Genomic DNA, 23,326 nt, shown 5'->3' on the forward strand with positions numbered 1-23,326 from the left:
TTTGGATATAATTAAGCAGTTATACGATATTTCTACTGTTTTCCTCCATCGAACTGTACGTTTTCCTAACCTAACTTCTAAAACACAAGGGACTAATCACACAACATCCTTGGAGGAGAATTATTATTATCACTACCAGGGGGCGATATGAAAACAGCCGCTCCGTTCAAACCCGTCAAGACTTTTATTATGAAATCCGGAAGCTAGCCCTGACCCTGACCGGAAGTATTTTGGTTTATTGTAGGAAGTTTTCCGCCAGAAGAACGACACTGATTTTCTAAAGGGACGAAAAGACGGGAAACGGAACGGTAAGAGGATATTTTACAGCCAAAGAAAGTCAAGTAAAAAGATAGAGTTTCTCTTCAAAGACGGAGAAGGAAAAGTCTGGAGGTTTTAGCAGCTAAGCTAACTAGCTGGAGCTAAGGTAGGATTAGCAGAGTAGCTAACTTTAGCTCATCCAAACACACATGGCGATAAAACTGAGACGTTCGTTTGAGATGGTTTTGCAGTTATAGATGATATTGTTTTTTTTGTTTTTTTTTAAGTAACCCTAAATGACTAATTTAGACGTACGGACTTATTTATTTAGCTTAGTTATATCCGGTTGAAGATATGGTCACTTAACATAGTGTTAGCTAATTTAAAGGTAAATCTAAACTCCTTTTTAAAAGTGATAAGTTATGTATTTCCTGAAACTCTCCAGACACGTTAAATTGTCTTCAAAGGGTCAGTTAACCCAAATATCAAAACAGCAGCTGTGGAACTTCGTTTCTACCTGCTGCGGTTCGGAAATATCTGTCATTGAGACAGCACAGAAAAACAACATTTGTAAAAACTCATTAGCAGTGTGTCTTGTCACTAGAGCTGAACCGATTTCAGTCGAAAGACAGAAAATAAATCGGCAAGTAGTGTTATAATCGTTTAATTCAGTTGTCAAGTCAAAAAGCCAATGTTTTGATGAGCCCAGCATCTTAAATGTGAGCATTTAAGCAAGTTTTCTGGATTGTCGGTCCTTCAAAAAAGCTATTTGAAGATCTTGAGCTTTAGGAAATTGTTATAGGCATTTCCCATTTTCACTGCTTTCTAATGTTTTATAGACCAAATCGTGAAAATAATCTGTAGATTAATTGATAATGAAAATAACTGTTAGTTGCAGCCCTGCTTTCGACAATCAATGTCCTTTGCCCTGGTCTGTGTACATGAACATCTGAGTTGGTTTGATTTGAGTGTTGTTGATTTTTTTGGATTTTTTTTTTTTAAAGTTATTCAAAGATGGCTTAAAGTTTATCAGAGCAACACATCTGTAAACCCAATCCTTCAAAAGAGAAGTTATTCACAGCCAGCTGGATCATAACCAAGACCTTTCAGATGATTTCAGAAGATGAGAACATGGAAATTATGCAGAAACAACCAAGATCTTTTTGAAGTAATGATCACAGTAAAATGTTTCCTGCTGTCATAAATACTCAGAGTATTAATCCGCCATTGAAACTAGTCCCCAAAAAACATTTCCCCCCCGTTTGAGTAATGTTTGTTTAAAAACTACAGTGTCCAGCTGTTTTAAGGAAATTACTCAGCCTGTTTTTAAAATGAAACTATATGTTTGTGAGACATTTTTAAAGATTTACATTTTCAGTAGAAACCAATGGGTTTTGGGGCTGAGAGCCACAGACTAGGTTATCAGAAAGTATTGAGAGACAGACTAATGCGTTAGTTGGTTCGGGTTGTTTCGTGGGATTAAATGACAATATTCCACAGTGGAATATTGCTGTTTAATAAGGACTCTTCGTTCATCAGCAGAGTCTTTCTGCTTTTCTTTTTGTGTGAGTTGATCTGTGATGGCTGTTATAATACTATTATATAATATTATTTGTTGTAGTCATAAATGTGTATATGTGTTTTTCAGGTATGGACTCTCCAGGCAGAAGTCCCAGTCCTGCGCAGAAAGAACCCAGTGGTGAGTAAAACCTGCTGCTGTTTTTAGTAACAGTAGCTGTAGTTTTAATATTCATCTGATAACGCTACTCTCTCTCTTTCTGTCTTCAGGACCTTCAGAAGACGAGTCCAGTCCAACAGCAGAGAGGCCCCAACAGACCGGCTCGGTCGAGAGAAGCCCCAAAGAGAGGGCGTCTCCTCAGGCCAGTCCTGCAGGCCGCCCACCCTCCAAGAGTCCTGCGTCCAGCAGTTCAGACAGCAGCAGCAGCGATGATGATGAGGATGAACATCATGGGGCATTGAGGAAGATTAGGAGCAGCGTGGCTCAGATCAAAGTAAGCAGGGATTAATGTGGATGTTACTGGTATCTCATGTGCTTACATGCACTGATTACTGTCGATTTCCTGTTGTTAAGGGCCACGTAAAAGAGAAAAGTCTGGTGTCTAAAATCAGGTTCAGAGGTTAGAATTTATAAATTTTTGGCCATGTAGACTTTCACATTTGAGCATGTGCAGGAATAACATCTCTGAAAGGGAAAGTGTTGCTGTGACAGCAGTGCTGCGACAAATATAAGCAGTAACGTGTAGGGCTGGAGAGCTGCGATAATCTCCTGATTTGATTTCGATTCACAATATCCTGAATTGTCGTTGGCGTTCCCAAAACAGATGAGATATAATAGATCGTATGCATATTTCAAAAAATGTATTCTATCTCATATTTAAAAAACTTTATTCTATCCCATACAACTATGGATCCACTTTGATTATCACTTTGAGCACAGACCGGGCAGAAACTGAACGTCTGCTTACTAATTCATCTGCACTGTTTGTGTTGACAAGACATCAGCCTGACATCTGCAGACAGCGAGCTAGCTGGCGTTAGCTACCTGGCAGGGACAGACTGGATAAAGTAGAATCCACACACTGTTCAGTCGACTTCCACGGCTTGTCATCTCGTTGCCAGCGATAACATCCTCCTCAACAAACATAAGCTGAGAGCTCAGATCAGTGCGAGTCTTTTTATCGCTCTTGTAGATGCGAGAGTCAGCTAGCTATGCTGAGTTGGCTGGTCTGCAGTGTTAGTTTCCATGGCAACAGAGCATGGTTTGACATCAAGACATGTTTATGGGACGGAGCAGTGAGGGTTAAATTTAGCTGGCCTGCTTCATGAAACAGACTGGTGACCAGTGAAGAAAATACTGAAAACATCTTGCAGCTTGTTGACAGAATCACATATAGAAGAGAACTGTGTGTCTATTACTGTCATCTTAGACGTGATCTCCCCAGGTACCTACAAGCTTTTACTTAAAGTAGAAACTAACCGAGACTGACTCTAAGTTGAACAGAAGCTGCTGTGTTGTCCCTCTTACTCAGCTGAACTCAGACTTTAAAAATGGCAGCATGTTTCTCTGTTGGTCCAGTGTTCTCTGAGGAGTTCCCCCAGTCCGTCCTGAATTCAGGGACGGTCCAGATCATTTTAACATATGAAGACTGCTGACACTCTTCAATTATTTGCTGTCCAGAGATCAAGATCCAAGTCCAGGTCCAAAGAGCGAGACAGATCCATGTCCAGAGAGCGAGACAGATCAAGCTCCAGGGGACGAGATGGATCCAGATCAAGATCCAGGGGACGGGACGGATCCAGATCAAGATCCAGGGGACGGGACCGGTCTAGGTCAAGATCCAGGGGACGGGACCGGTCCAGGTCAAGAGGGCGAGACCGGTCCAGAGAGAGAGACCGGGACCGCTACGACAGAGGACGCTATACTCGGTAACAGACAGAGCCACATGCTAAGACCCACACATCCTTTGATTAGCTTGTAGAAATTTCAGTAAGTGACTTTTTATTAGTTTAAAATTACGTGATCAATATGTTAAAGCCCTTATTTATGGAACTGGGTCATAAAACTTTTTTGTTTTTGTTTGTAATTCTGTCATAAAACACCCTACACATAACACACTTGTCCAAATATTCACCAAAAAAAGAAACAAACAGAAACACACAGATTCAGTCCAACATGAAACACTGACATGAAGAAACACAAACAACACACTACAAAAAGTGTTTTGTACAAAAGTTAAAGGGTAACGCAGGATTAAAATACTAAAAGTTAAATTAACTTATTTCCTTTGTGGTCCCAGCCTGCCCCAAATCATGATATCAACAAAGACTGCTGTGCCGCTGCTACATTACTGCCTGACATGTGACATACAGATTTATTTAGAATAGATGCAATATTACTCATTATACGAATTGTAAATTTTTAATACAATACTAAAGACGTCCACTCATCTCTCCTCTTTCCATTTCATTAAATGTTTTTAAAAACCTGGAAAATAGTGTCTCTTTAATGGCAATATCTTGCTGCATTAGTAAACATATACATGCTCCAACCACTAAAACCATCAGACATTTTTAAGCCACACCAGACCAGTTCAGACCTGAGAGGTGTTTTTTATTTTATTTATTTTTTAAAGGAGGCTTGAGGTGAGCCTTGAGTGAACAATTGCATTACAAAGTGAAACATAATTTTAAAAAAGTAACAAAATTAGTTTTTGAAGATTTTGTTTTCTCTTCCTCTCTGCTCTGCCCAGCGATCGCTATGACGATCGCCGTGACGACAGGGGCGGGCGTTTTGACCGCTGGACCAATCGGGATGCAGAGTCAGATCACAGGAGGCGAGGCCGCTCAGCCTCCCCTCCAACAGACAGGGAGCCCGTGGCGGCCGACCAGCCGCCAGTCAAGAAGAAGAAGGAGGAGCTCGACCCGATCCTGACGAGGACCGGTGGAGCTTACATCCCCCCAGCCAAGCTACGCATGATGCAGCAGCAAATCACTGACAAGAGCGGGTAAGAGTGTAATCATTTTTTATAGATGTTAAGTTTTTAGTTTTTTTTTTTGTTCATTAACTACAAATCCTGTATACTTAACATTCCTGCAGGTCCATCAGTTTGTAGATTGATTTTCTTTCTTCCAGGCAGCTATTTTTCAGTTCATTTCTATGAAAATTTCCATGTGGAGACTTGAAACTTGTTGCAGAGAGATAATCCATCATAGTAAACATTTAATTACCTCATTATAAACAACTTTTTTGGGTCAGTGTAGAGTTATCATTGAGTGGTAAAACAGTTGAGCGTGGTGCATTCAGGGACGCTCTCACATCTGAGATTTGATTGTTTGCTTTGATGAGCTCCTTCAGAAAATATAACCTAGACGTCTAACGAAAAGCAAACATGGGCGTTATGACCATATTCACTTTTTCATTTTCATGTCGCACTGCTCAGCAGTTGATTTTTAAATCTAAGCCAATCTAGTGTCTTACCAACACTTGAATGCACCACCCTGGCAGACTGTAAACCCTGAACACAACTGCATAAAACAAAACAACAGTGTAACCTTTAGCAGTGGTTTTAATTGGTTCTGACTCTGGACCTGAGATGTTACTGAAATCTCGACTGTTTATTTAAACAACGCTGTATAATCTGTGTGTGTGTGTTCTTACTGATGCCCCGCCCCCTGTATAGCCTGGCCTATCAGAGGATGAGCTGGGAGGCTCTGAAGAAGTCCATCAATGGTCTGATCAACAAAGTCAACGTGTCAAACATCGTCATGATCATCCAGGAGCTGCTGCAGGAGAATATCGTCAGGGGGAGGTGAACAATAACACACACCAACAAACAACTTCACATATTCACACATCTTTAACAGCAAAATTGACATTTTTCAGCAGCTACGTAATAAAAATCACAACTTCGTAAAGGTATAGTGTTAGAAGTTTATGTGACGTGAAGTGAAACCTTGTTTGTTCTAGCTGTTTCAGACTAGTAGGGAAATGAATTCAATGATGTAATGAAACTTACAGATTCAAGTGAAACCCATATAGTGCAATAAAGAGCTATCAGGCATTTCTGGACACCATTAAACTATTTTGTTGTTTTTGCTATAAAGTCACACTTCCTGATTAGTGTGATTGATTAAAGAGAGGGAAACAGAGACACCTTCTTTACTTGGTATCCCACATGAGAAAGAAAAGTCTGGAGGTTATGTGCTGTCTGACTTCCCCTGTGACTGTGTACTTGTGTGTCTGTCAGGGGTCCGCTGGCCCGCTCGGTGCTGCAGGCTCAGGCGGCGTCTCCCATCTTTACTCATGTTTACGCCGCTGTTGTCGCCATCATCAACTCCAAGTTCCCACAGATTGGAGAGCTGATTCTCAAACGCCTCATCCTGACCTTCAGGAAGAGCTACCGCCGCAACCTCAAGGTACCTGTCTGTCTGTGTGTCTGTCTGAAGCTGTTGATTAGTGGATCAGCAGAAAAGTGCAATTATTATTGTGATTCCTTGTAGCTCATTTTCAAAAAAGGCGCATGGTGCATTTAATAACTTAATAATTGTCTTTGCAAGACGAAGGTGAGGTGTTTTGTTAATACGTCATACGCTATCACCTGGAGACAATTGTTAGCAGAGCAGAGCACCAAACTCCAGGACTAGTGAACGAGACCGGCTGACCAATTTCAAAACTTTAACCGGTCGTGTGAAGAAAATAACTCGATCCATTCATTTCAAAAGCCCTGTGCCGTACAGCGTTTTGGGTAACAGTGGCTTTTCCCAGGTCTAACGTCGCTGCTTGAGACATAACGTTACTAACAACACAGCGCTCTGCTTTTTTCTTCCCTAACCAGTAATGTTGGTCAGTAAAGTACACTTTATTTCATTATTCTCAGTTAACATTTTGAAATCAAGAAGCTGCGTACTCTCTGCTTTTTTTCTGTTTGTCAGACAGTGACCTTCATCAACACCATTTAGCTTGACTGCCAGTTATGATTCATAATGAATTTCAACGGCCTTAAGGACATGAGTCACTGGAGTAAGATCCCAAATTTAGTGCTTCCTTTTTGTTTAATCAATCGAGTATTGATTGTGAATTTAATTGTGAGATTTCCACTCTAAGTGACTTTATGAGTCCAATGTACAGAGACAAGAAAGAAACTGGAGTTAAATAAGAGAAACAACTGGCAGTACAGGAAAGTTTTAAACATAGTCCAATGTTTGTGTTTATCTAACTGCAGCTAATGTCTGCACTGTTTGTTCATTATCTGTTTGTGGCAAATAAGCACAAATAAATTTTTCTTAACATTGGCAGTTAAATTAGTATTACGTTTCCTATCATAAATATTGGCTTTATTAGCTGTATTAAAGGTGTATTAAAACCAAGTCTGTCTTTCGTTTTCCAGCAACAGTGCCTGACAGCCTCAAAGTTTGTGGCACATCTCATAAACCAGAACGTGGTAGGTCCTGCTGTGTGACTTCAACATTGATGGAGGGTTTGAGTGTTGATGTTCATCTCTAATGAAATGTTTTTGCCTCTCTCTCTCTCTCTCTCTCTCTCTCTCTCTCTCTCTCTCTCTCTCTCTGCTCCGATGTCTCTTGTCCTCAGGCCCATGAGGTTTTGTGTCTGGAGATGCTCACTCTGCTGCTGGAGCGTCCGACTGACGACAGCGTGGAGGTCTCCATCGCCTTCCTGAAGGAGTGCGGACTCAAACTGACCGAGGTGTCCCCGCGAGGAATAAACGGTACACTGCAGCTACAGCTATAAACTGATTATCATCGTTGTCTTCATAGTTTGAGATGAGGACAATGAGCTGAAATGATAATCGATTGCTCATTTAATTCAGTTATCACATCTTTGGTCCCAGCTGAGTTTTGAACTGTTCGTTGGACAAAACAAGCAACTTTAAAGAGTACCTCATCAGCCCCTGAAATTCATGTCTTTGCGGACCTCCAGTGGTTTAATTTCTCACCTTGCTGTAGTGACGTACAGATGTGCTTCAGGACACTGTTACATCTATGTTGGGTCTTACAGGTGCAGCAAAGCACATGTCAGAGATGAAACAGGCTTGAAATTTTCAACCAGAGAGGGTAGCAAAATACTGCTTTTCAGCCTGGTGTTAAGTTACTCTTAAATGTTACTTTGAGGAAAATGTGATGGTCATGTATCACCTAGTCTGAGTGTGCCAGAGATTTTACAACACAGAATTCAGCACCTTAACTTTAGCATTAAAGCAGCAGCAGCAGCACTAGCAGTGTTTTTCCTTTAACGGTTCCTGAATGTTTCTGTATAGAGGCTAATTTTACCCAGAATTAAAATTAAAATGGAAAATAAAAAAATTAAATAAATGGTTATTATAATCGAACCATAATTAAATGTTAAAAAGGAACCTGAAAAGGGAAATTGGATATTGAAATGACAAATTGGTTTTGTGAAATGGCATTTTGAAAGTGAAATTTACCAGTTCAACCCGATCCGTTACACTAAACAGTAGGTGTGTAACGGTACACAGAAGTCATGGTTCGGTTCATGCCGAGTCACTGTTCAGAACACTGTTCATGTTCCCAAACATTTAAAGGTTGAGGCAGGCCAATTGCAACCTGACCAAGAAGCTTCCTTTGGTTTGTGTTTGTTTGTTTGAGGGAGAGAGAGAGAGTTAGGCACGAATACACGAACCGTTACAGCCATACTAAACAGTATTGCATTTATAGGAGAATCGGGCTTTCCAAATAAAACAACAACAAAAAAACACAACAAAAAGACCCCAAACATCAGCACAAGTCATTAGAAAAGTGCCTACAAATTCTGCCTGTCTCTCTTTTTAGCCATATTTGAGCGTCTCAGGAACGTCCTCCATGAGTCGGCCATTGATAAGAGGGTCCAGTACATGATCGAGGTGATGTTTGCTATCAGGAAAGACGGTTTCAAAGATCACCCAGTGATCCCAGAGGGCCTGGACCTGGTGGACGAGGAAGACCAGTTCACCCACATGCTGCCACTGGAGGACGAGTACGACCCAGAAGACATCCTCAGTAAGCTCCAGAGAAGGGGGGGGGGGGGACTCTACCTGGCTCTACAACTCTCTGCAGAAATAAGTATGTATATGTAGCCCTAACGTGTGTGTGTGTGTGTGTGTTCACTTAGATGTGTTTAAGATGGACCCAGACTTCCTGGAGAACGAAGAGAAATACAAAACCATTAAAAGAGGTGAGAATGCGCACAAACCTCACACTCATAACTTTCCATTCAGCTGTCACTTCCTTCACAGTTTAACCAATCAGATGTCACCTCCTGACAGATATCCTGGACGAGGGGAGCAGCGATTCAGGGGAGGAAGGAGACGGCAGTGATGAAGACGATGAAGAAGAGAACGAGGAGGAGGGAGAAGGTGAGACAGATGGGTTGACCTGCTGAACAGAGGTTTTCTTTCTCAAATTAAAGGCGCGTTCCACTGATTTTACTGCTCAGTGTGTGAAAATAGTTGTATAATGTCTTCTGTGGCTCTGGAGGGGCTTTTGTCAAGTCTGAGAAAATAACCCTGATGATGTCATAGTGATGTCATCTCCAGCTTGGGCTTGACAGCAAATTTTAAACAGAAAGCCCACGTTACAAACTGGTGCTGTGGAGTTTAAAAGAAGTGGTTCTTTACCTGGCTGGGAGGGATTAAAGAAAAAGGTGCTCTCTAGTTGCATTGTGGGAAATGTAGGACCCAGTGTTTTTGGAGCTGGTCCCTTACTAGAGACCAAGAGTCCGGATATTTCAGCCTCCGCTGTATCATTTTAAAGGACTAATGCTAGGAAATACGTTTTGTCACGTTCTTGCAGAGTTGGATGAGAAGATTGATACCACTCCTATGTCTGACTGTTGAATATGAAGCTACAGCCAGGAAATGGTTAGCTTAGCGTAAAGACTGGAAGCTGGGAAATAGCTTGGCTCTTACAAACAAAATTAATAATAATAATCCACCTACCACCTCATTTAAAGCTTGCTAATTAAAGGTTCCCTGTGGAGTTTTTGACACATAATTACATCACATAAAACAGCTAGGTGGAACAAACCCGACTTGACTTGAACCACACAGCAAACTGGTTATGATCTTATGCCTATAGGGTTTCGTTGTGGTACTTCCAGATGCATCACAGGGATAGGTGGCCGTCTGAAGGAAGGAATTAATCGAACAAACGACTGAAGTTAGGTCAGTTAGAGAGCCACTGTGTCAGTTTTGGTAACTTTTAGATTTATTGTCCAGTCCTGAGTTTGTGTGTATATATAATGTGTTAATTGGTGAGCTTTAGAGGTGCTGTAAGGCAGATTTTTTTTTAACTTTTACCTTTGGACAGAGCCAGGCTAGCTGGTTCCCCTTGTTTCAAGTCTTAATGCTAAGCTAAGCTAACCGTCTGCTGGCTGTAACTTCATATTTATCGTTCAGATATGAGATCTTCTCATCTAACTCTTGGCAAGAAAGAGGATAAGCGAACTTCCCAAAATGTCAAACTATTCCTTTAATCTGTCTCTAACAAGTTCCCCAACTTTATAGCAGTTCAGCAATAAATCACTGAAATGCCTCTTTAATAAACCAAGAAACAAAAATACAATTTGTCAAATAGATCACAAATCAAACTTTTCTGAGGAAAATCTAAAAATGAAGCGGTAAAATGGAGGGAAATTCCATTTTAAAGCCTGTGTAGACAGATGGAGAGTTAAAGGACACCTTGTTCAATATTCTCATATTATCGTCTCATATTAATCATTGTTTCAATATTCTGCTATGAACCTAATTTTAACATAATACACAAACAGCATCCTCGATGACCTTTTAAAGATGCGCTCTCACTCTGTCTGTCTCTCTCTCAGATGAGAAGGTTACAATCTTTGATCAGACAGAAGTCAACCTGGTTGCTTTCAGAAGAACCATCTACCTCGCTATACAGTCCAGGTACACACACACACACACACACACAGTAACACACACTCACACAGTCAGTGACTCAGTTGTCTCTCCGGGTGTCGGCAGTTATTTACAGCTCCTTCTATATTTGATGGACTAATATTTAAAACTGTGTTTAAAGCTGCGTGTGTGTGTGTCTGCGTGTGCGTGCAGCCTAGTTACCATGGTTTCACTGAAGAACAGTTCACAGGTTTGGAGAACAGGATGAAACACTGAAACACATTGAGAAAATGACACACATACAGAAACACACAGAATTTCACACATGAGCTCACTGATGTGCACTTACTGATTGATTGATTTATCAATTGTTTCTGTAGTTTGGACTTCGAGGAGTGCGCTCACAAACTGATCAAGATGGACTTTCCTGACAGCCAGACGGTGAGTCCACAAACACTTGGCCAATGTAAAAAGGCGTTGTTGACGCAAACACACATTAATGAGGATAAATATGAAAATACCAGAGACTCTGAAGTATAGATGCATAAAACAAGCTGACACACATTATACAGTTGTTAACTTATGTGTTGGAATGACAACAGCTGGACAGCAACACTTTTGACAATCAATTAATCGTTTAAGTCATTTATTAAGCAAAAATGTTTCCAAACTGGTTCCAGCTTCTGAAATGTGATGATTTATTGCACACTGCTGACCAGAAGGTGGCGGTGATAAACAAGTTCACTATTTGATAACTAAAGGATGAAGAAGAAGAGATTTTTTTGGGTGTTTCAGTGTGGATTGAGAACTTTAGAAAACTAGTCTCCACATGAGTGTAAACACGCTGTCTGTTGTATCACATCTGTTTGTGTGTGTGTGGTCCTGATGTCAGATTGTCTAACAGTAATAGTTCAGTGTTGACAGTTGCTGGTCAGCTGTGTTTGTGTGTGTGTTGGTGTTTGTATGTTTGTGTGTTTGACTTTCACACTCATGACGTGTGGCTCCTCAACACCTCTTCAGACAAGCAGCGTCTCATTTCTTGCCATCGATCGTTGATTTTGTCGGCTGAAGTGGCAACTGTCTCTGGCAGATTTGATCAGCAGTGTTAAGAGTTGGTTCCAGTTGACTCATATTAAAACAAGAACCCTGTAAAAGGGTCTTAAACATGCACTTGATGGCTACATACTGAGTACCGTGCTAACAGACTGAGGCTAAAGCTAACAGGTCCCAGGCAAAAAGTTAGCGTCCTCACCAGTTGATGATCCATGATTGTTCTTGTATTACAGAGTAAAGCTAGTTAGTCCTACTATTACAGGTATGATGAGAAAAAATGTCTATACTCTTATTTCATGCTAACGTGACCCTTTTTGACTGCTTAGCTTACATACTTGTTTGTTTTCACTTTTAACGCTTCAAGAGAAAATACTTTAGGATGAGGGCTATTCGATGTCTTTGCCAGACATACCGCTATTTTGGGAAACATCAGCTGGGCTTGCTGGAGTATAAACGTCTTCAAATCCAATAGAGAGCAGGACAGAGCAGCTAACGTTTATGTAACATGCAGCTCCACAAAATAATTTAGTCAACTAATGATGTGCTCCTTGGACTTGGAAGTAACGTTTTGTTACCACTGTAGGAAGTAAGAGTTCACCATTTGTGACACAGCTGATGTTTTTAAAACTGATGGAGCCCATTGAAGTTACCTTTTACTCATCACTTTTGTTGTCTACCCTCTTCTTGTTCCGTTATGGCATTGAAATGCATTGAACGTGGAACAAGGCATTTTTATATCCAGTCAACTAGCAATAGTGTTCTCACAACTTGAACACCAAACACATCATGTACTTCCGAAGAGTTTCATCTGAAGGCAACTTAAACGTTTAAACGTGTCGCAATTAACTGTAATATGTCATTGACATTTGTTCAAACGCATGCAGACTGTGGGGAAAAAGTATCAACACCTGCCCTCAGTTTCTCACTCCGTACCAGAAGTTAAACACTGTAAACTTTGACCTAAAAACATGTGACCGTTGCTGCTGATGGACATGATGATCAATGATCAACACTTGGAGAAGTGTTGGACTCTGCTTTAGTTGACTATCTTACAGAGAACCAGAGATCAACTGGTGAACAAATGATTGAGGCATTTTGGGAGGTGTCACATCTGTTGTATCATGACATCATCACCTGTTCATGTCTATGTTTTTTATGCAGAGGATGTGATTTTTAATGACATGAATCATCAATGTAGCTGAATCTGAAGCCACAGAGAACCTGAGAGGAAACACTGGCTGTATGCGGCAAAGTCAGGCCTCACAAGTATACTGAAACCAACTCTGTGTGTGTGTCAGAGCTGATGACCTTGTCAGCCAGAGTTTCATCAGCATCAGGACTGAATCACTCAACACAACAGCTGGAAAACACACACACACACACACACACACACACACTCAGATGCTTGTCCTCTGACACAGTCTTCTCACAGCCTCTGTCAGTGTGGCTGTTAAGTGTGAGAGAGACCGAGGTGTTTGTTGAGGCGAAAACACATTTGCATTTACTCACAAAGCTTTCAAAATAAAATCAAGACGTCTGAAAGTGTCTCATGTTAACTAATTTGAACAAAAACAGAGACTTCTCGACTGACCTGTCTCTTAAACTTTTACACACATTTCCCAAAGCAAAAATCTAAACGAATCACGATGTTACGATGGTAGAGAGCTCAGTGGTCGATGACTGTCAGCCATCGGCGACCCAACCCCAATGTCAGCTGCACATACTCTACACATCACACATGATCAAAACACATTTGCTGGAGCCATTGTTTTCCCACAGACTGAGTGATGATGTCGAACCTCGCCTTGGCACCACTTTGGATGTAACCCACCACTGAGATTTTACACCTCGCTGCTGCACTCAGTCACAAGTCATAATTTAAACTTTAACCCCATTTATCAGTAAGCTTTCAGAGAGCGTCCAATCAGATGTTCGACAAGCCTGAACATGAACTGCCAGTCAAAGTGTTTAATGTTTTTAACTAACTGTTGTAACTGTTGGCCCCAAAACTTTTCCACCGCAGTTCAGATTTTACATGAACAGTTTGATCAACATGATGTGTACTTTAATGTGTGATTTTTGTATAAATGCATTCCCTCTTTTAATAAGATATTTTATGTTTGTGTGAGCAGAAGGAGCTGTGTAACATGATCCTGGACTGCTGCGCTCAACAGAGAACCTACGAGAAGTTCTTTGGTCTGCTGGCTGGGGTGAGACACACACACACACACACACACACACACACACACACTACCATACTTGTGAGAACATTGTATTGATTTAGGGAGGCTTACTTTAATGGGTCTGTTCAACAAAATTACAAAAAAATACCTATGGTATCTATCAAGTTGGATGATTTTAGTTTTATGTTTACAGGTTTTGAGATATTTTTCAGCCCGACACAATGGAGGTGAATAGAATTTAGTTTGTGGCGCTCATAGTATTAAGGAAGTACATTTAGAAAATTCTGCAGCAGAATCTCCTTCCAGACACAATTTCCCTGTTACTGTGGATAATCCAAAACAACAGTTTTCATTAAAACTCTTGCAGATGAATTTTGTTGTGCCACTTTCCAATGTCAGTGTGCACAAAGACAAAAGACCTAAAACAAGAGTACTGAATTATTATTTATTAATTAAAGGTTCACATGAATGAATGAATTTGACATAAAAGGAGTAGTCCAGAACAACGGCATCAAAATACACCGACATATATAAAAGTGAACAAAAACAGCATCTCAAAACTTACCTGTTTTCCCTGCTTCATACTTCTTTTGTGTTGTTGTTGAGTATACCAAAAGAACCATATAAACCAGATTTTTTTTTAAAATAAAAATTATATCTTTTATATATATATATATATAAATAAATGAACTAAAGTTGCACACATTCAACAAGGTGACTTGAACCTTGACACTGGGCACATGTGTGGAGGTGTAAGCAGCTGCAGTAGGAACACACGTTCAGTGCTGGACTGCTGAACAATTAAGGCTTATTTCTCTGTCCAAATCTTGATTCTCTGTTGATCAGTTTTTCTTTTCTTTGCAAACTTTTGAGAACATGCAGCTACAAAAACAGTCACACATCACTGGCTGACTTTGACAATGTATAGTCATGGTAATGACGCGTTTTGTGATTGGATCTAGGCCTGGTCGATTTATCAGATTATGGGATAATCTGTTTGTTTGTTTTTTTGAATATGCATATTGATGACAGCCTTGCAGGTCTTTTATCATTATTGCTCAACTGCACATCAAGTCCTATACAAATTGGACAAATTGAAAACACTTGTTAACACTTTTGTGTTTAGAGGTTCTGTCTGCTGAAGAAGGAGTACATGGAGAGTTTTGAGGGGATTTTTTCGGAGCAGTACGAAACAATTCACCGACTGGAGACCAACAAACTGAGGAACGTGGCTCGACTGTTCGCTCACCTGCTCTACACAGACTCTGTGCCCTGGAGTGTAAGGATGTACACACACACACACACACACACATTAAATCCATTCCAGTCTGACTAAACTAAACTTTCTAATTGATTATCTTCATAATAACTTTCTCTCGCTCTCGCTCTCGCTCTCGCTCTCTGTGTGCTGTGTCTTGTGAATGTCTCTCGACCAGGTTTTGGAGTGTATCAGGATGAGTGAGGAGACCACGACTTCGTCTAGCAGGATCTTTGTGAAGATCCTTTTCCAGGAGCTCTGTGCCTACATGGGCCTTCCCAGACTCAATCAGAGGCTCAAAGACCCGTACGAACACAAACACACACACACACACACACACACACACACACACACATACTGACTATTTTGCTGTAATGGACAGTACAATATAACAAAGATACAAAGGTAAATATTTTGTTAGCTTCAAATAGTAAAAAGTAACAACATGGATTTAATATGAACATATTATATACATATAACACAACAATTCTGACTGAAGATCAGAGATAGAAACAATAAGGTTTGAAAATTAATAAGAAGAATGTGTGATTGGCTGTGGTTGGTCCACTTACTTGTTTGAGGTGTAAACTAACTTTTATGCCAAGGTTAACAAACAGCCACAACACAAAGTTAATTTTTAAAGAGCCAAAATATGAAGAAACAACACTGATTCTCTGATGATTGGAGGGTGTGCTGTGGGTTACTGAAGAATAACACACAACGCAACACACAAACATCATATCAAGCTGCAAACTGTTTTTGTGTGTGTGTGTGTTTCAGGACTCTGCAGCCGTTCTTTGAAGGTCTTTTTCCTCGTGATAATCCCAGAAACACTCGCTTCGCCATCAACTTCTTCACTTCTATTGGACTGGGAGGACTGACGTAAGGGACACATACAAACATATATACACAGACACATACTGTACACACACAACATAGCCAAAAATCTGAGGACGCTTGAACATTACAGTCATATGGGATTGTTGAATATGTCCAAAACCCTGGGCATTAATCTGCTGCTATAACAGGGTCTTGGAAAGTCATAAAAAGCACTGAATTTAGTTTCCTCAAAAAAGCCTTAAATAAAGGCCTTTTGAAGGTATCAACAAGTCTTAAATTTCACTTACAGAAGTCTTGCATATGTTCTCTCCTCTGTCATAAACAGTAATGTTTTTGTAACCGATTGTAGGCAGGGAGGTCAGGAGATGATAAACATCTATAAACTAAAAGTAGGATTGTTGCTGCAGGAGGCTGTTCAATCCTTTTTTCCGGAGTTTCAGTCAGCACCATCAGACCTGTAGCAAACACTGTAACTACTGGTAGCTACAGTAGCTAGGAAGCTTATCATCTCATAATATGGATGTGTTGAGTTCAGCCAAAACTAAACCCAGAAACCCAGTTTTATAGACTTTACAGAGTCATAGAAAGTCTGAAATTCAACACAAAACAAGGTTATGTTTTTGATAACATACAGTGCATCCGGAAAGTATTCACAGCGCTTCACTTCTTCCACATTTTGTTATGTTACAGCCTTATTCTAAAGTGGATTAAATTCAATATTTTCCTCAAAATTCTACAAAAAATACCCCATAAATGACAACGTGAAAGAAGTTTGTTTGAAAGCTTTGCAAATTTATTAAAAATATAAAACAAAAACAATCACATGTACATAAGTATTCACAGCCTTTGCCATGACACTCAAAATTGAGCTCAGGCGCATCCTGTTTCCACTGATCATACTTGAGATGTTTCTACAACTTGATAGGAGTCCACCTGTGGTAAATTCAGTTGATTGGACATGATTTGGAAAGGCACACACCGGTCTATATAAGGTCCCACAGTTAACAGTGCATGCCCCATGATCTGGGGAAGGGTACAGAAATATTTCTGCAGCACTGAAGGTCCCAATGAGTACAGTGGCCTCCATCATCCATAAATGGACGTTTTGAACCACCAGGACTCTTCCTAGAACTGGCCGCCCAGCCAAACTGAGCGATCGGGGGAGAAGGGCCTTAGTCAGGGAGGTGACCAAGAACCTGATGGTCACTCTGACAGAGCTCCAGGGTTTCTCTGTGGAGAGAGGAGAACCTTCCAGAAGAACAACCATCTCTGCAGCACTCCACCAATCAGGCCTGTGTTGTAGAGGGGCCCGATGGAAGCCACTCCTCAGTAAAAGGCTCATGACAGCCCTCCTGGAGTTTGCCAAAAGGCACCTGAAGGACTCTCATGAGAAACACAATTCTCTGGTCCGATGAAACAAAGATTGAACTCTTTGGCCTGAATGGCAAGCTTCATGTCTGGAGGAAACCAGGCACCGCTCATCACCTGGCCAGTACCATCCCTACAGTGAAGCGTGGTGGTGGCAGCATCATGCTGTGGGGGTGTTTTTCAGCGGCAGGAACTGGGAGACTAGTCAGGATCGAGGGAAAGATGAATGCAGCAATGTACAGAGACATCTTTGATGAAAACCTGCTCCAGAGCGCTCTGGACCTCAGACTGGGGTGAAGTTCATTTTCCAACAGGACAACGTCCCTAAGCACACAGCCAAGATGACAAAGGAGTGGCTACAACTCTGTGAATGTCCTCGAGTGGCCCAGCCTTGAACCCGACTGAACATCTCTGGAGAGATGTGAAAATGGCTGTGCACTGACGCACCCCATCCAACCTGATGGAGCTTGAGAGGTCCTGCAAAGAAGAATGGGAGAAACTGCCCAAAAATAGGTGTGCCAAGCTTGTAGCATCATACTCAAAAAGACTTGAGGCTGTAATTGGTGCCAAAAGTGCTTCAATAAAGTATTGAGCAAAGGCTGTGAATACTTATGTACATGTGATTTTTTTTTTTTATTTATTTTTAATACATTTACAAAGATTTCAAACAAACTTCTTTCATGTTGTCATTATGGGGTATTGTTTGTAGAATTTTGATGAAAATAATGAATTCAATCCATTTTGGAATAAGGCTGTAACATTACAAAATGTGGAAAAAGTGAAGTGCTGTGAATACTTTCCGGATGCACTGTAGCTGTGTCTCTTGGGCAATTTGATTGTTAGACTCTACATTTGTGTGTGTGTGTGTGTGTGTGTGTGTGAGTGGGTGTATGGCTGTAGAGATGTAGATACTTTCTGTGACGGAGAGCAAAACATTATAACTCATTATAACTAAATAAGGCAGTTTGAGTCCAAATGTTAACTGAATGAGTACAAAAATGAAATTAATGAGAAAATGATTCAATCTCCTTTTTGCAGAAGGAATGTAAAGATTCTAAAGTTGTGTATGAATTAATTGCACAGATAGTATCTATGTAAAAGTGTAATATGAATTAATAATAATAATAATAATAATAATAATAATTAATTTTATTTAAAAAAATGTTCAATTCTGTCGAAACATTCATATCGATTATTCAGTTCAGATTTTTATTGTCCCGCAAGAGGAAATTCTTTTTGCTGCGTTAACATGAAGCATAAGCACAGTTAAAGCTAGGGGTGTAACGGTACACAAAATTCACAGTTCAGTATGTACCTCGGTTTTAGGGTCACGTTTTCGGTGCACCGGGGAAAACAAAAAAATTAATTTTTGTAATTTATTTTGAAAAATGTAAACATTAAACAGTGGCTCATTGGCCATGATTCTTACTGTAACATTTAATGCACTCAAATACTGTCATATTGTTAATAAGAAAAAATAAATAAATAACAAATGTCAGTAATGCTCCATCGTAAGACTGTTGATAATTCCTGAACTGACTGACTGAAATGCACACGTGAAGGCACATTGTAGCAGGGCTCAAGCACTTTGACCATATGCTTAAATTCTGTATTCTCTACGATTGAGTATGATCGCATATCTGATGGATGTAGCATTAAGATCTCTCTTCATTGGAACTTAAGATATTCACACATACACAATAAGCAATGACACTGAACTGTCCACTGTTTTGTACATACGTACGTTTCTCACACATTATTCTCTCTCTCAGGGACGAATTGAGGGAACATTTGAAGAACGCTCCGAAGATGATCATGACTCAAAACCAGGAAGTGGAATCCTCTGACTCCTCGTCCTCATCAGCCTCCTCTTCCTCATCTGACTCCTCCTCAGACTCATCCAGCGAATCAGACTCAGACTCCTCAGACTCTGACTCCTCCTCCAGCAGCAGCAGCAGCAGCAGCTCAGGTACATCCTTATTTATTTATTTTATATATTTATTTATTTAAAGTCCAACTGAAATTAAATTGCATGGTTGCTGTTTCTGTTACCACTCACATATCTGCTCTGGAAATCATGTCCTGTGTTCTCCTTTTAGAAAAAAATCAGAAACCAAAAGGGAGAAATTCATATTTAATATATTCTTTCAAAAACAAAAATAAATAGATAAATAACTATAACAAACAAAATTCAAACTGTTTTATTGTTATATAAATAATTAAGGGGACTAATGCAATTGTATAAAGGTGAGTCTTTAGCTGGGATTTAAAAGTGGCAATAGATGGGGGAGATCTGACAGTGAGGGGGTAAACTGTTCCACAGTCTAGGAGCAGCAATGGAAAACAAAAATTGGATTTTGCGTGAGAATGTGGATTTGGTGAGGAGTATCTGATCAGAGGATCTGAAGGGTCTGGATGTAGAATATGGACTGAGGAGATTGGAGATGTAGGCTGTGCCAGTCCTCGCAGAGCTTTAAAAACAAATAAAAGGATCTTAAAATCAATTCTATATTTCAGTGGTAACCAGTGAAGGTGAGTGCAGGCAAGCTAGAACAGACTGCCCACATAAGGAGAGTTGCATTAGTCAAGACGTTAGATAATAAAATCATGTAAGATTGTCTCCAGATCTCCAAAATAAAGAAAAGCTTTCTTTTTTGTGTCGAACTAATGTGGCGAGAAAAAGCTACTTCTAATGACAGAATTTATTTGTTTGTCAAATTTTAACACAGTCAGAAGTGACACCCAACTACTTCCATACAGTCAATCAAATCACGTCATTTTAAACTATATTTACATAGAGCTGTAATGTCACCGTTGTATCATAGGCAGCCACACTGGCTAACAGCCGGACAGCAGTCTGCTACAGAAGAGCCACAGACTTTCAACAACCACGTTAGCTTTCATGCTAAAGTCTCCTTCTCATCTAACTTACAAACATGAACAAGTTGTCCTGCACCTGAGCTTGGCGAACAAGTGACCAAACAAACATTCACCAGGGAAAAGTGCACTTCTTACATCAGTTTGCTGCCTAGCTCGCTAATTAGCTGCTCAGCTGCAGCACGTGACGGTGACCTTATTGCCTGAGGGATTCTGGATTATGAAGTCCTGAACAGTTCCTTTTCTGTTAGTTAGCTGCCTTTTTAAAGGTCCAGTGTGTAACATTTAGGAGGAGCTATTGGCAGATTAATGGATGATTGATGATTATATTTTTCCGCTTCTCCTCCAGACTCGGACAGCAAACATAGGAAGAAGAAGAAGAGAAAAGAACAAAGTGAGGAGAAGAAGAAGAAGAAAGAGAAGGACAAGAAGAAGAAGAAGGACAAACCCTCTGACAAGAAGCGAGCCGGATGCAAGAATGCCGACGAGGATGATAGTAACGACGAGAAGCAGGCGAGGAAGGACAGAAAAGGCAGTGCGCGTGAGGAGGCGGAGCGTGAGCGTGCACGTGAGGCGGAGGAGCGTGCGCGTGAAGCAGAGGAGCGCGAGCGTGCACGTGAGGGGCCCCGCCGGAGCAGACGAGATGAAAGAGCAGAAGAAGAGGAGCAGGAGGAGAGGAGGCGAAAAACGGACGTTCAAAGCAGACAAAGAGACGGAGAGAGGGAGAGAGAGAGAGACAGGGGGAGGGATAGAGAGAGGGAGCGAGCGAGAGAGAGAGAGAATGAGGAGAAGAGTGAGAGAGAGAGAGAGAAACAGAGGGATAGAGAGAGGAATAAAGAGAACAGAGACAGGAACAGAGAGCGAGAGGAGAGGAGGAGGAGATAAGACTCTTCATCCCTCTGTCCTGAAGTGAAGTCTCCATCCTTTCCTTCTGTCATCCCTCTCTTCTTAATTCATCCTGTCTCACTGGTGTTTTGGATTTGGGACCCCTTCTCTCGCCCTCTCTCTCTGTCTGTCTGTATTTTCTATTATTAATTTTTGTTGTTGATGAAATGCAGAAAAAAAACATTAAAGTTGCTTTAGATGTTTTTTAATCAGTTTCTGTTTCAACTGTTTCCAGCTTCCGATCCAATCCCACAATATTTTATGTTACTGTGCAGTCAGCAAGCTACTGTTCTCACCACCAAAACAGCATCAAAGGAGCATTAAAGGAATAGTTTGTACTTTTGGGAAATTTGAGTAATAGAGTTAAATGAGAAGATTGGTGTCTTGCCTGTATGTATAGTATGAAACTGGAGCCAGTGGCTGGTTAGCTCAGCTTAGCATAACAACATGGGGAAACAGATAACCTGGCGCCGTCCAAAGGTTAAAAAATATACCTACCAGCATTTTCAAAGCTTACAAACTAACGTGGTACATCTCATTTGTTTATTCTGTACAAAAACAGAAGTGTAAAAACAACAATTTGTGGTTTTACAGAGGGTTATGTGCTGGACTATTTCTTGTGTAATTCTTGACTATTTCAAGGACAACCAGCGAGTTTGCAGAAAAACAGGTAGCCTAATAAAGGTTGTACTGGGGTGGGGGTGAAGTGCAGATAACGTTAAAATCGTGGAAATGTGCTGTTTTTACATCACAGATAATGAACAAAGGCATTAAAGTGTGAGTCTTGACAATAACTGGGCAGGATGAATAATATATTCAGTTCAATTCAATTGGGCTTTATTGGCATGGGAAACAGATGTTAACATTGCCAAAGTTTGTGTAAAATAAAAACCTACATAAACAGAAGAATTGTGATATTAGAATATATACAGATATATTTCTCATATGTGTAGATCAGGGGTATTGAAGAAAATACATCAGTAATAATGTTGAGTATTTATAAAAATGAAAAATATCTATAAATTAATACAAAGCATGAAGCACATGACAAATAAAAATACCGAAGTCTGCAGGAGCCCTTAGCAAACACCCAGAATCACCACAGCTAAACACGCTAGCAGCCACCTAGCAACGAACGCCCAGGCAACCACCCTGATGGTGTTGTAACAACTGTTAGGAACATTCTGGCAACCACGTCATTGAGTCCTCGCAACTGACTGGAAAGCCTGTTGACTTGTTAAGGACTCGAAACACAAAGTTTTAGATTTGGACTTTGGACTTTTTAGCCAATACTTGAGACTTGCAAAACAATGACTCTGTCCCACCTCTGATAGGAACGCATTTCTTTCCACTTTGAAAATACAAATAATGTGTAAGCAACCAGCCAACAACTAGAGATTCCTGTGACATTCACAAAGCTGCAAGCACACTTTGGAAATGTTGTAGTTTTTCTCAATATTGATGTTTTTTTTTGAGGGGGGGTTGTCATTTTATAAGCTCTTCAAAGATACACACACAACTGCAGTTTAAAATTAAAATAGAAAGCTAGTGTTTTTTATGTAATAAGAATATAATGCATTTATGATCATGATGCAGCTGTACAGTCAACACCAGATGTGAAATGACTCTTTATATTCTGAGCTGATTGCTGCGGTGTTTGCTCTTCATGATCAAACAACAGACTGAGGATGAGTGTAATGTAGCTCTGCCTCTTGCAGCTCTGATTCGTTCAGTGTCGACCTCAGTTAGCGATGCAGAGATCATCTATTGGCTGGAGAGATCCTTCTTGTTTAACCTTCTTGTTTACAAGTTGATTTTGTCCTGATGGCGGGAAAGGTCAAAGGTCACCTAAAGCATTATCATAATACATCCTTTTGGGAGCATGAATACCTACAAATCAATTAAATTTTATTTATATAGCCCCAATTCATAACAGAAGTTATCTCATTGCAATGGGTCTAGACCGTACTCTTTATAATATTAATTACAGAGACCCAACAAATCCCACCATGAGCAAGCATTTGGTGACAGTGGCAAGAAAAAACTTCCTTTAAGAGGCAGAAACCTTGGACAGAACCAGACTCAATGGTGGGCGGCCATCTGCCGCTGCCATGTTAGGTTTTTAGAGGGGGGGGCACAATGCAAATACAACCTAGAATTTAAAAAAATAGTAGAAATGTAATTGTAGTGTTAATATTAATAAATGAATAATA

General features: G+C 40.4%; 1 protein-coding gene across 2 annotated transcripts; it reads left to right on the plus strand.

The window, feature by feature from the left end:
* Window positions 1–199: 199 nt before the first annotated feature.
* cwc22 (CWC22 spliceosome associated protein homolog) lies at window positions 200–21,322 on the plus strand. 2 transcript variants are annotated; one of them, XM_044216128.1, is made up of 20 exons: window positions 200–308; window positions 1,907–1,957; window positions 2,047–2,270; window positions 3,458–3,705; window positions 4,530–4,784; window positions 5,460–5,588; window positions 6,027–6,195; window positions 7,167–7,220; window positions 7,370–7,505; window positions 8,587–8,793; window positions 8,906–8,968; window positions 9,060–9,149; window positions 10,616–10,697; window positions 11,030–11,090; window positions 13,835–13,912; window positions 15,012–15,164; window positions 15,322–15,449; window positions 15,924–16,025; window positions 19,124–19,320; window positions 20,578–21,322. In XM_044216128.1, exons 2-20 carry the CDS (start codon window positions 1,909–1,911, stop codon window positions 21,111–21,113), a joined length of 2,961 nt encoding a protein of 986 aa, XP_044072063.1. In that variant the 5' UTR covers window positions 200–308; window positions 1,907–1,908; the 3' UTR covers window positions 21,114–21,322. The 2 variants fall into 2 exon arrangements, with proteins under 2 accessions (XP_044072063.1, XP_044072064.1); XM_044216129.1 differs by having other exon boundaries at window positions 274–424.
* The last annotated feature ends 2,004 nt before the right edge of the window (window positions 21,323–23,326 follow it).

Source organism: Siniperca chuatsi, linkage group LG12, assembly GCF_020085105.1.
Source record: "Siniperca chuatsi isolate FFG_IHB_CAS linkage group LG12, ASM2008510v1, whole genome shotgun sequence".
Classification (NCBI taxonomy): domain Eukaryota; kingdom Metazoa; phylum Chordata; class Actinopteri; order Centrarchiformes; family Sinipercidae; genus Siniperca; species Siniperca chuatsi.

Bases quoted from the DNA above. Each gene is read 5' to 3' on its own strand.
- cwc22 (XM_044216128.1), top strand. From the start codon at position 1,909: ATGGACTCTCCAGGCAGAAGTCCCAGTCCTGCGCAGAAAGAACCCAGT. The intron at 7,221-7,369 runs GTAGGTCCTGCT...TCTTGTCCTCAG, and splicing joins ATCTCATAAACCAGAACGTG to GCCCATGAGGTTTTGTGTCT. The intron at 8,969-9,059 runs GTGAGAATGCGC...ACCTCCTGACAG, and splicing joins ATACAAAACCATTAAAAGAG to ATATCCTGGACGAGGGGAGC.